The following is a 12,252-nucleotide window of genomic DNA, read 5'->3' on the forward strand; positions in this document are numbered from 1 at the left end:
TCACCTCGGGGGTCTGTACCCACTTGGGAATGTCTTTACCAATCTTGTGCCGTGTATCAAGGCTCAGTGACCTTTCTTCTAACTTTCTATATGAACTCAAGAAAATCTTATAAAAGACTTGTGTGAATCTTGACACATTTCTTACTAACCACTTGTTTCAAAACCTTAATATACATTTCTCTGCTTTTTGAATTTGCTTGACCCATTTTTATTTACCAAATCTTCACCTTTTTTTTTCTCAGCTTTATCTCACATCCCGAATGAAATCTCTCCCAAAGTGAATTTGCCCAATATACTTACCTACCCTTGTCTCCGTCTCTGTCCTGGGTGCCAACTGCCAAGGACCAGCCTTGGCTTTGAGAGAGGTTCTAAGAGAAGGGGTGTCTGGAGCAGTGAAAAAAAACCAACTTGAAGTCAAATCGTGGGTCCAGGTCAGTGGCCTTGTTCTGCTGGAGACAAGCTTTCCAGCCAGCGTTCTCTCTTTTCTGCTTTATTTCTGATCTGCCTTCTCTAGAGCTCTCCAGACAGTGCTCTCTCTCTCTCTCTCTTTCTCTCTCTCTCTCTTCTGCCCAAAACAGGACTCCAAGTCTCTCCAGTTCTCTCTTGCTATTCTAAAAACTTTCCCTGGATAGCTCATCTCCTGCAGATCATAAGCCCAGTCTTTTATTTTACATATTAATCCAGTCATTTACTTTGGGTTTTCTTTTGATTATTCTATGAATTAGCATCCCAGGACCCCAGCTCCTTAATACTTAGGAGACAACAAACACTCATTTTTCTCTTAACATTGCAAAAGAATTCCGAGATCTGCCTGCCTCTGTTAAGCTGGGTGGGACCTGGTCTTAAAATTGTTACTGCCACAGCTGGGCCTAGACTCACTGTGTCCCAGGCTGTCCTTGAACTCAGGAATCTGCCTGCATTTGTATCTGCCTGTCTTTGTATTTTTCTGACAAGCTGGCTCATTAATGCAGTGTTTGTTCTTTTAGGTTCGTGAAGCCCCTTGTATAATTCATCTTGCATCCTTATAGTTTTTACATGGTTGAGAAATTACATACTTTTGAACTCCTGTTTTCAGAGTTCTTTGCTACTGGGTGTCCTGAATGAAGGCCCCAGCTTTTACCATTATGCTGGGACGTTAGCCACACCTTTGCCACCTGTGATAATCATGGAGTCATTAACGTTAAAAGGGAGGACATTCCTTTAAAGGGGGATGTAAAATATATACATTATTATACAAACAAGCCTTTTGCCTCATGGCAGCCATGACAGTGGAGGCCCAGGTCCACTGGCCCTGTCTCAGGAGCAGGAACTGTCCCCACCAAGGCCATGCCAGATAGGCTCTTTCTTTCTTTCATTCTTTGGCTGGGTGACTTAGAACTCACTACGAAGATAAGTCTGTCCTCAAACTTACAAGAGACAGTCTTGACTCTATCTCCTGAGTGCTGAGATTAAAGTATGCTTTTTGTTTGTTTTTGTTCTGGTTTTGGCATGCTTCCAGAATTCTAGAGAGTCCACAGTGGAGGGGCAGAAACAGCATACTGACAGGAGCAGGAAACTGCCTGTTATATTTCCGTCCACACAGGGAGTAGAGAGCACAAACAGGAAGTGGGTTGAGGCAATGACACTTGATACCAGCTCTCAAAGATATAATTCATTCAGAGAAGCTGTATCATTCATAACCCTCCCGGAAACAGACCACCAACTGGTAACCTAGTGTTAAAATACCTGAACCTGTGGATGGCAATTCCCCTTCAAACCACTACAGTATCTACTTTGGAAATGTAAGCTTATCACCTGTCATGTTAATTCCTGTTTCTCTAGTTCCTTGTATTGTATTGTATTGTATTGTATTGTACTGTATAATACAATATGCATTTTGAGTTTCTGGTAATATCGTGGTGTATGAATGACTATACCAGGATACTGCCCTGGTGTCTTTAAGAGGAAGGATAAGTAACTGTACAGAGTGGAACGAAACTGACACAAACAAGTGCATGAAATCTGGCACACAAACCGTGAACTCTAAATCAAGGGCCTATCTGGTTTCTGAATCTGGATACTGAGAAATGTTTCAGTAAGTTAGAAAATGAAAACAAAAGAGAATTTGAGGCGGCATCTCAGAGAGAGAGAGAGAGAGAGAGAGAGAGAGAGAGAGAGAGAGAGAGAGAGAGAGAGAGATGCCCTAATCATGCCAGGGTCAGAGACTATCACCATCACCACATGAGAAATCTGAGATGAGAAGTGGGCTGTGCTGGGGCCATTATTTTCTTATTAACTGGGAGCCTGTGTGCAGTTTATCAACGGAGTGCCCTGAATATCTGTGAGCAGAGGAGGTGGTGTGTGACAAGGTTCCCAGAAGGCACTGGTTACCTTAGACCTCACCTTACATTTCAAGTCTTGGAGCCCAGCAGTGCACAGAATCCAACAGGTCACAGGAGAAATACACAAGGGAGGTATTGAGGTCAGAGGTCAGAGTGACAACTGCGTAAACAGAGAAAAGGAATCCCCCAATTTCACAGCAGAAAAGTTCCTATGGTAGACAAGACTATTGGACCATCATGTGTCATGGTTGCCACAGATACTTCTCCGTGTTTCCACCCTACCTGAGCTGAGGTCCCATAAAGTAGACTTTATGTTCCCTATATGTCCTTCCAAAGAATTCCCCGAACTTGTCAAGGCAAAAAGGAAACAGCCATCTGTCCTTCCCCTTCGTTTCTTCTTGCCTTTTCCACCATCTGATCGAGATTTCCAAGGCTAGACTCCTAGGACTCATAGTTACTCTTCATGCTCCTTATATCCTACATGGACTGACTCAGTTGGCCATCCCTATGTTTCTATAATCATAATAAAGGCCTTTCAAAGCCCTTCACATGGCTGTGTCTCCAATGCCAGAGTTATGACTATCATTATTTTGTTATTGTCTCTTGTGTGTGCAACTGTTACAGCCTTGTATCTAACCACCTGTTCCCACATTTTTTTCCCACACTTTACAGAAGTGCAAGAGCCACCTCTGTATGTGTATGTCACTGCTGCCATACTTGCCACTCTGCAGTGTCACCCTATGGCATCCATAACTATTAGAAACATCTCTCCTTACCCTGTTGACTTGTGTTTGCTTATTTACTTATTTCTGTCTCTCTGTCGACTCTGCTACCTGGCAGTGAGGACTATGTTTTGTAATCCCAGCATTCAGCACAACATCTGGCTAGTAAATCCCAGTTAAAGGGGTGATGCTTGAGGAGATGAAAGGATTTAGCAAATGCCTCTTCATATCTGGGCACATTAAAGAGGATAAAAGGTGTTCCTTGGAGGATTAAACAACCCAAGAAGGGAATTATTATTTTTTTTAAAGTAGTCTGAGGAAGCAGAGAAGAATGAAAATGAATGAAAACCACAGGGAAGGGAAGTGATAATGAAGAAGGCAGTGAGGAAAGGCATTGGCATTAGCCCTTCCGTGAGTCAGAGAGTGAAACTTTCAGAGTGGCAGGAGCTTGCAAGGATGGGAAGCGAGGAATGTGGAGAGAGAAGAGAGTAAGGAATGAACGCAGGGCACTGGAGGGTGTCAACAGCCACTCAAAGTATAATGAAGTCTTTCCTGCTTTCAAGGCAATCTCCAGTGAAGATGTGGCACTTAGTCTGTGGCTCTTCCCACAGCTAAGAGGGAGTACAATACCTTTTCCAGATACGACAGAGGGCATGCTAAGGAACTTAGTGTGAAAGATACACAGTAACTTAAACCAGTATCAGCTAAAGAAAGACTGCTGATATTAAGAAAGGAGATGCCACAGAGCAGAAAAGAAGAAGGGATAGTCTCATCACCAGAAGACATCCACAAAGTCTCCTGTTGTCCAACTCTCCTTCCAGTTGACTCTCCTGGCTTTGGAAAATAAACTAGGACAGACCCCCACTGCAGCTCCACATCTGCGGCATGAGGACCTCCTTTCCTGTGCATCACTCCCTGGTAGGACTCCTATCTCTGATGTGACTCCACCCTGCAGCATGAAGACCTCAAGTCCTGTGAAACACTCTCAGGTAGGGGCCTCCCATCTCCACCCAGACTCTCCATTATCCCTGCTCCCCTGACACCTGAGAGTTTAAATGGGAATTACCCCATAACAGGGGAAATGCTTCTAGATACCTTAGGCTATCTAATAATAAGTCCAATGCCAGGAATGGGTTACTTCTTTTGGAATTGTTGGTCACTGGGATCCAGAGATCTCCCCCAAACCAAAGATTTGCCATTGCTTTTGGTTACTCTTCAGAATTTAACAACAAAACTTTATAGCTGAAGACATCACATACTTGAGTCATAGAACATGGAGTGACTTGACATTGACCTGGAAGCTTTGTCCTAGATGGCTAGCCTTCATAGCACTCTGCGGTGCTGTGTATGCTACCAGGAAAGAAAGACACGCACCAATTTACCAATCTGTGAAAGCTGTAGTGATGGCAGGTCTAATAAAATATGCTCACTAGTGCCATAGTGGCAAGAGTGTTATGGGAGTAACTAACCCCTTGGATTAAAAGTCAGTCAGGAGCTGAAGAGATGGCTCAGTGGTTAAGAGCACCAACTGCTCTCCTAGAGGTCCTGAGTTCAATCCCCAATAACCACATGGTGGCTCACAATCATCTGTAATGGGATCTGATGCCCTCTTCTGGTGTGTCTGAGGGTAGCAACAGTGTACTCACACATATAAAATAAATCTTTAAAAAAATAAAGTCAGTCGGATTGCATTAACCCCTCTGGATTGGAGTCAAGGCCAGTTCCTCAAGATAAAAGTATGCATGTCAGCATTAATGGCAGAGACTGGAAGGAGGGGATGAGGAGTAAACTTTAATCAAAACCTATTACATGCACATATGAAATTATTAAGCAATGAAAACATTAATTAGAATTATTAAAAAGGACATGATGTCGGGAGAGAGAAGACATGATAGGAAGTGGGGGGGGGACGCTGATCAAGAGATATTTAAATTTATTAAAGTTTAAAAAAGAATAAATTTTACAGTATCCAAAGAGGAGGGGTGGAGAGACTTGGACAATGGCAGAGATAGTGCCTGGCTGCACAGATGGTCAGAGCTCAGGATTTGACAGCTAGATTCTGGTTTGTGACAACAGAGATGGGGTCTCTTAAAGAGGAACAATGTGTATCACAGAAAACTGAGAACAGGTTTCAGGAGAGACTTGAGCAGGGAACAGTTGTTAGGGAAGGCAGAATTGGATAGTGACACCATTCCTCTACAACACATACTACCACAGTCACAGACTAGATCATGTGAGCGACAGCACACGTAGAAGAGAAATATGGACGCACTAGAGGTTTCCCTCGGCTGACAGGACATGCCTGGTGCAGATGGCTGCACTGTGGTGAGTATTTCCCAGAGGTTAGATGAAGTTTGAGAATCCTACACACTAGCTCCTACACTGTGAAAAACTGCACATTGTGAACTAACATAGTAAAGACATGGAGAAAATCCACAAAGGACGTAATTCGCCTGTGTTTAACCTCAAGTTGGCCACAGTTGTCAGGCCACCTATATTCTAATGCCACATTCACCCTACTTTGTGATAAATGTGGGACATGAATATTCTAACAGACCAATTTAGAGAGCATGTCTCTACGACAATGCACAAAACACTGACAGCAAAACAAATAAACTAACAACAACAACAACAACAACAACAACAACAACAACAACAACAACAACAAAAAACCCACAAACCCCTAAAACAATTATGGGGATAAAACAAACAGGAGACAGTAAGAGTAGAGAAGCAGCATCCCCTTGTGTCAGAGGATGTAGGGTAGATGCATAACAATGTAACGCTGCATTTTGGACAAGAGAAAACAGATACATTGTAATGACCTCAAGCCAAACTTCACCCGAAGGTGAGTGGGCATTCCTGAAAGCAGGGTGGGGGGAGGGGATTGGGAGGACGCGTGGGTGGAAGAGGCAGGCGTATCTACCGCAGTGTATCAGGGGTATCTACAGCATCATACGAGGTATATTTACAGCAGCGTAAGGACGCACCTCACAAAGGTACAACACGATGGTAACGAGGGCTGCGATTTCTTGGGAAATCCTTCTGATAAAAATCAAAGGATATGAAAAATGTGCACTTTGCTTTGCTGATAATTTTTAATCTCTCAATAAACCGAAGAAGCACCTAGGAACAGGATTTAGTGTCAGTTTAATTTTAACAAAGACAGGAAGAGTACTTGGTCATTTAGAAACATCAGAAACTTTGGGAGCAAGCCAAGTGCTCGTAAACCGAGCCTCTCCATAATCCTGTCACAGATATTACAGAGAGGATTTCTCGGAAGGGATGCTACACTAAATAATCTTTAAGTCCCTCTTGAAACATTAAAGCAGGTCTCTGGCTTTCTACAGTCACACTGAAGAGCTCCTGGGGTGGCCAGTGTGGACCCCGAGCCTCCTGTGGCACTGTGGCTCTGCTGGGAAGGAACAAAGAGACCTGAACATGAAGTGCAGGAAAGAGATGACAGAGTTTCCCATAAACAAAGTATAGCGCTGTATGAATCGACCAGTTTGGTGCTGGACTAAAAATAGATAAATAATATACAATAGATATTTTAAAAATTGAGAAACATTTGCAGAAATCTGACAGGAGAGTCCTTGAAAGCATAAAATCGAAAATGCGTGTATCAGCCTCCAGAGTATGCAAACTATTCTAGGCTTAGAAATAGAATAAAGAATTCATAAAGGAAACGTTTCTTAAAGGAACTAGCATTAAGAAGGGAAAAAAACCAGGATAGATAAATATTTTAGGAAGTATGTAGTCAGACTCTTTAAAATAGAATCTAAAAAGGAAGCTAACAAACCAACGAAAAGTGACCCGTGACCACATCTGGTAAAATAAGTTCAAATGAGAATACCTGTCTATAAAAGGAAAACATAAATAAAAATAAAAGGGGGAAAAAGCCAAGGTGAGTTTTCCAGCTTTCTGCCACTGTGATGAAACGCCTGAGGAAAATCAGCTGAACGGAGAAAATCTTTCCTCCTGGTTTCGGAGATATCTGTCTTGGCAAGGCTGAAAATCATGTGTGAACGTGAGTCAGAGCAAAGCTAGGCTGTCAAGAGAGAAGAATGGGAAGGGCTGAGCATCTAATATTCTCTCTAAGGACACATCCCCGAGACCCGACTTCTTCCCACTAGGCCCCGTCTCCTAAAGGCTCCACCCCCTTCCAGTAACGTCATCCTCTGGAGACCAAGCCTTCAGTGCACGGACCTTCGTGGGAGTGTTCTTATGGAATTCATATGCTGAGGAAATGCAGACTGAAGGAATAGCATGCCATATTTGCAAATAAAATTAGTAAATTAAATATAACTGAGTATTATGGAAATTAATTGCCTAGTGTACAGTAAGAAACATTGAAATATTGTCTTCTTTGACCTACTAGTTCTACATATAAGAACCAACCAAACATGATAATTTTAATAGATGAAAAGCCCTGACTGAGCTTTAAAATGTTCACAGTGATACATTTATATTTTTTCAAAACAAAAGCTAATTAAAAAGGGGCTTTATAGTTGGGAACTGATCTGTGGTTCCGTAGACCTGGCTGGGGCCCCTTTCACAGGAGTGAGCTGATCTGTGGTTCCGTAGACCTGGCTGGGGCCCCTTTCACAGGAGTGAACTGATCTGTGGTTCCGTAGACCTGGCTGGGGCCCCTTTCACAGGAGTGAGCTGATCTGTGGTTCCGTAGACCTGGCTGGGGCCCCTTTCACAGGAGTGAGCTGATCTGTGGTTCCTTTCACAGGAGTGAGCTGATCTGTGGTTCTGTAGACCTGGTTAGGGAGGTCACAGGCCCTAATGGTGAAGTTGATACTATTGTTTTGTTAGGTGGTCATGATATAAAGCTGCTTTCTTTTTAGTATTTGTATGTTTTATATATGTGAATGTTTTGCCTACATGCATATATGTGCATTGTATGCATGCCTGGGGCCCACCAAAACCAGAAGAGGTAACCAAATCTCCTGGAACTGGAGTTACAGATGGTTGTAAGCCACCATATGGGTGCTAGGAACCAAACCCATGTCCTCTCTAAGAACAGTCAGCGGTCTTAATTGCTGAGCCAAATTTCAAGTTCCCTCAAACTGCCTTTAAATTTTTTTTTAACAATTCCTTTTTATTTTTCTCTCATATATTACATCCTGACTGCAGTTTCCCTCCTTCCTGTCTTCCCAGTCCCTCCCCACTATTTCCCCTCTCCCTCAGATCCAGTCTTCCTCAGCTCTTCCTCAGAACAAGGCAGACCTCCTAGGGAATCTCAACCCAGCAAGGTATATCAAGTTTCACTAAGACTAGGCACATCCCTTTATATTAAGGCTGAATGAGACAATCCAGTAGGAGGAAAAGGGTCCCAAAAGCAGGCAAAAGGGGCACAACAGCCCTCTGTTAAGGTTCCCGTGAGAGCACAATCATAACATATGTGCAGAAGGCCTAGGTTAGACCCATGCAGGCTCCCTGAGTGCCGTTCAGTCTCAGTCCAGGTTAGCTGATTTGATGGCTGTCACACTACCTTCCAAATGCTCACGTTTGTGTCCTTAAAGTAGGGCTGTCCTTGGTCTTTATCACAGAAACTTATTGTAGTTATCTGTCTCAAGTGCCGAGTATAGGCAATGCAAGGGTAGTTGGCCCTAAGTGGGAAATTATGTCACCCCTAAGTTAGAGCCCAAGCCTTGGATTCATGAGCCTGCTGCAGCAGCAGTTGCTAGCATAAGACCTACACAGAGCTGGGGATGTCAACATTTGTCACGTGGGGGTGTGGTTTCTGAAGCCCCTCCCTCCTGAGCAACTCCTGGTCACTGGGAGAAAAAGGGTCATTGTCTTTAGGGATGTGACCTTCTCTGGAGTTTCAGAGGAAGAGGGAGGGGGATGAGAAAGGGATCTGTGGGGTGAAAATGACTGAAATTCATTGTTATATGCATAGAACTGTCAAAAAATTTATAAAGAAAAAACAGGATAAAAGACTAGCATTTATTTAGTTAAGATTCTACATACAGATACACATTTTGTATAAGCTGCCACATTTAAATGTTATGGTAGGTCTTAACAGATGTGATCACGTGACAGAAAAAGTTCAGGAGGCCTTTACATGATAAAAACTAAGTTCTCTAAAGGAACACACTCAGAACAACAACAGAGAAAGTAGAAATGGATGAGACGCTCAGAACGTGAGGCTAGCGACATGATGGATTCTTTACCTGAACTTGAAAGCATACAATGGAAAATAGCTGACCGTAATACATTCACAGAAAAGAACATCAGAGAATATTCCTTATTCACAATGGCTTGAAATATTTGCACAGGAAAAAAAAAAGACAGAGGGATAATGCACAAATACCAGGAGGTCTCAACAGAACTGGACCCGGATGATGCTCAGTCAGTAACTGCAGCTGGCTGCTCCTCCAAGTGTGGCTCACCTAGTCAGGCTGCAGAGGTGAGCCAGAGAGTCAGGGAGAGACAATGAAAGGCTCGAAACCCGCTTAAGCAGTCTGGCTAATGCAGAAGATAGAGAACACAATCTCGGGCAGATACGGTAAATCTTCTATAACGAGTAGGGCTGTAATTCTTTTCATGGTAGGTTGCTAGGAAAATCATAAATTGGTCATGGTTAAAATGTCAGAAGACTCAAAATTGTGAGGTAAAATAATGAATTGTTGAGGTTTGGGCTTACTCTGGAAGTCACACTTTTTTTTTTTCTGGGAGAAATGGTAGCTGAGAATGAAGTAATTTCTGCTGTCTGAATATTTCAATTAGGGAGCTGGGAAAAGATAAGTGGGGAAATCCAAATCTGAACCCTCATGTTACCAAAAGGAAGAATCTGTCTGGATGAGCTTTTGAGAAAAGGGCTGGGACAAACTCCTTAGCAACTCAGAGACGGTGCCCTGTGCGTGCACGCCCTGTGAGGGAGAACAGCTGTGGATTACATTAAGTCTACAGCATTTTTAAAGGTGTGAGTTCACTAGCCAAGTAGCCAAGCTGGCTAAAAAATCATAATCGCTCTGCCTCAGCTGCCCTAGTGCTGGAATTACAGGCGTGCACCATCTGAACTGCTACACTCCAGTCTCTTCCTTCCCTCTGATGTTCTTGTCTCAGTTTTCCTAGCTCTTATCTCCTCCCAGGCTCCTTCTTGCTGCGGTAAAAAGGAACCATGGGGATGAAGAAGCAGTTCAGTGGCTCAAACATTGGCTGCTCTTCCAGAAGACCTGGGGTCCATTCTCAGAGCTCACAAATTGGTTCACAACTCTTTATGACTCCAGTTCCAGGGGATCAAATGCCTTCTTCTGGCCTCCATGGGCCTGGGCATATGTGTAGGACACAGTTATATACAGGCAAATCACTGTTACACATAAAATGACTCCTAAACATGTTAAAAAAGAAACCATACATATATACATACATATAATTTAATATAGCTAATTTAGGGTTTTTTTTAAATGAACATTGTTGATAAAAGAAAAGGGAGGGGAGAGACAAAGGCATGGATGAAGGAAGAAGAAAAAGAGCAAAGGACAGAAGGACAGAGGAAAGAAGGAAAAAATGAAGGACATTCCATTCCTCTTTTGTGCATACCATCCGCCATGTCTGGACTTGGTGGACGAAGACAGCTATTGTGCTGTTTAAACACATCCTGCAGTAGAGTCACCAGCCATCCCACCAAGGCACATCCCAAGAGGATGGGGATCAGCCATCTGCTGACTGTTGGGGCCTGTGTACCCAGTTGAGCTTCCATGAGTATTTGCTGAGTGAGTGGGTAGACATGAGTCCCACCATCTCTACAAACAACACTCATCTCCCATCCAATCGCTGGTTCCTTCAGGGCCCCAGTGACGGACCAGCAAAATGCCACATTCCATCTTTACCACCACCACCACCGAGCCCTGCTCATCCTGCTCACCACATCAGCTTTGTCCCTATGACCAGTCACGTTCTTTCTATTTATGAAGACATGCTTTTTGCCGATACTTACAAGTGTGTGTGTGTGTGTAATTTTATTTTTCAAAGCCTATTTTACAAAGCACACATAAAACCCTCAATAAACACAGATAGAATTAAGTAGTAAAATCTTTCAATGACCTTTGACTTCACGATATTTCTAAATATGCCATCTATCGGATGTTCTGAATTACTATTTCAAAGTACGACGGGCAGTGGAGTCTGAATATAGTGTCAGCTGAGCTGAGTTCCTACACGTGTCCCTTCAAGGCTGAAAGAGTGACCTTCAACACTCATCTTCAATTTCCATGTTTGTAACACGGAGACTTGAGCAAAAGCAGCAACCAAACCTGAGAGCAACTTCAGAGCTATCACAAAGGAGATGGCCATCAAAGAGGGCGCTGTACAAGACTAAGTTTCACAAATTGGAAAGCAGGTATCAGCCATTCCACCTACCAGTCTGAAAGTGCGACCGTGCCTGCAACGCTGTGGAGAAAAGATGTGCTATGTATCAAGAGTGGTGAGGGTCAGGGTTGCTGCGTCTGCAAAAAGCAGAGTGCAGAAGAAAACAATCCCTAATGCAGCCAGCCAGACACAGCCAGGTCAAAACCCAAAGGCCATACTCAACACCGGCATGGAGGGAGATTACCATGGAACACCTGTCAACCATGGTGTTTGGCAGTTTTGCAAAGCATCTTTGAAACCAGGAGAAGGCTTACCAGACACGAGCTGCTGTCCAGGCAACCCCACGGGAACCATGCCCAAGTTATTCATAGCTGTGGCCCAGGCTGTGGGATCGGTGACAGACATGTTGAGCTGGGTGGTATCTAGGGCTATGTTCCCCAAACCATCAGCTGCTGCAGGAGAAACAAACTCAGCTTAGTGACAGGCAAGGCTCCTTCCCTTTAAAGGAAATCACGTTCCTAAAGACATGAGGCTTCATTTAGCACATTGCTAAGACATTTTTTTTAAAGCACTGTGATCTAGACTATACCAATAATTTCTCCAGATGTAAAAATATCTGGGTAGAAGCACAGAGACAGAAGCATGAAGAAGTACTTCCGAGGAACTTTCTAGAAAGAAACTTAATGACATGGAATCTGTATTGTTTGCAGCATGCCATTAAAGAGACACCTTTGGAAAAAAGGAAAGGGTCACTTTCCTCCTCCTTGTGAGGCAATGCTTGTTAAGAGAGGGGGCCTAGAACAAACCACTGGCAAGTTTACTGCCTAACAGAACAAGATGGATAATGTGTCTGTTTCTGAGGATCATGTTGGGCCCGGCAT

The 12,252-nt window shown here is 43.4% G+C and overlaps 1 protein-coding gene across 6 annotated transcripts in view; it reads right to left on the reverse strand.

The window, feature by feature from the left end:
* Enox1 (ecto-NOX disulfide-thiol exchanger 1) overlaps nt 1-12,252 on the reverse strand; it is a 547,589-nt gene that overhangs the window by 192,474 nt on the left and 342,863 nt on the right. For 5 of the 6 annotated variants that reach the window (XM_034498830.2, XM_076930695.1, XM_076930693.1 and 2 more), the window contains exon 7: nt 11,686-11,823. In XM_034498830.2, coding sequence (XP_034354721.1) covers nt 11,686-11,823 — 138 coding nt within the window. The remainder of the gene's footprint in view (nt 1-11,685; nt 11,824-12,252) is intronic. The other variant, XM_076930694.1, reaches the window with a different exon arrangement.

The sequence above is a fragment of the Arvicanthis niloticus genome, chromosome 3 (assembly GCF_011762505.2).
Source record: "Arvicanthis niloticus isolate mArvNil1 chromosome 3, mArvNil1.pat.X, whole genome shotgun sequence".
NCBI classification, from domain to species: Eukaryota; Metazoa; Chordata; class Mammalia; order Rodentia; family Muridae; genus Arvicanthis; species Arvicanthis niloticus.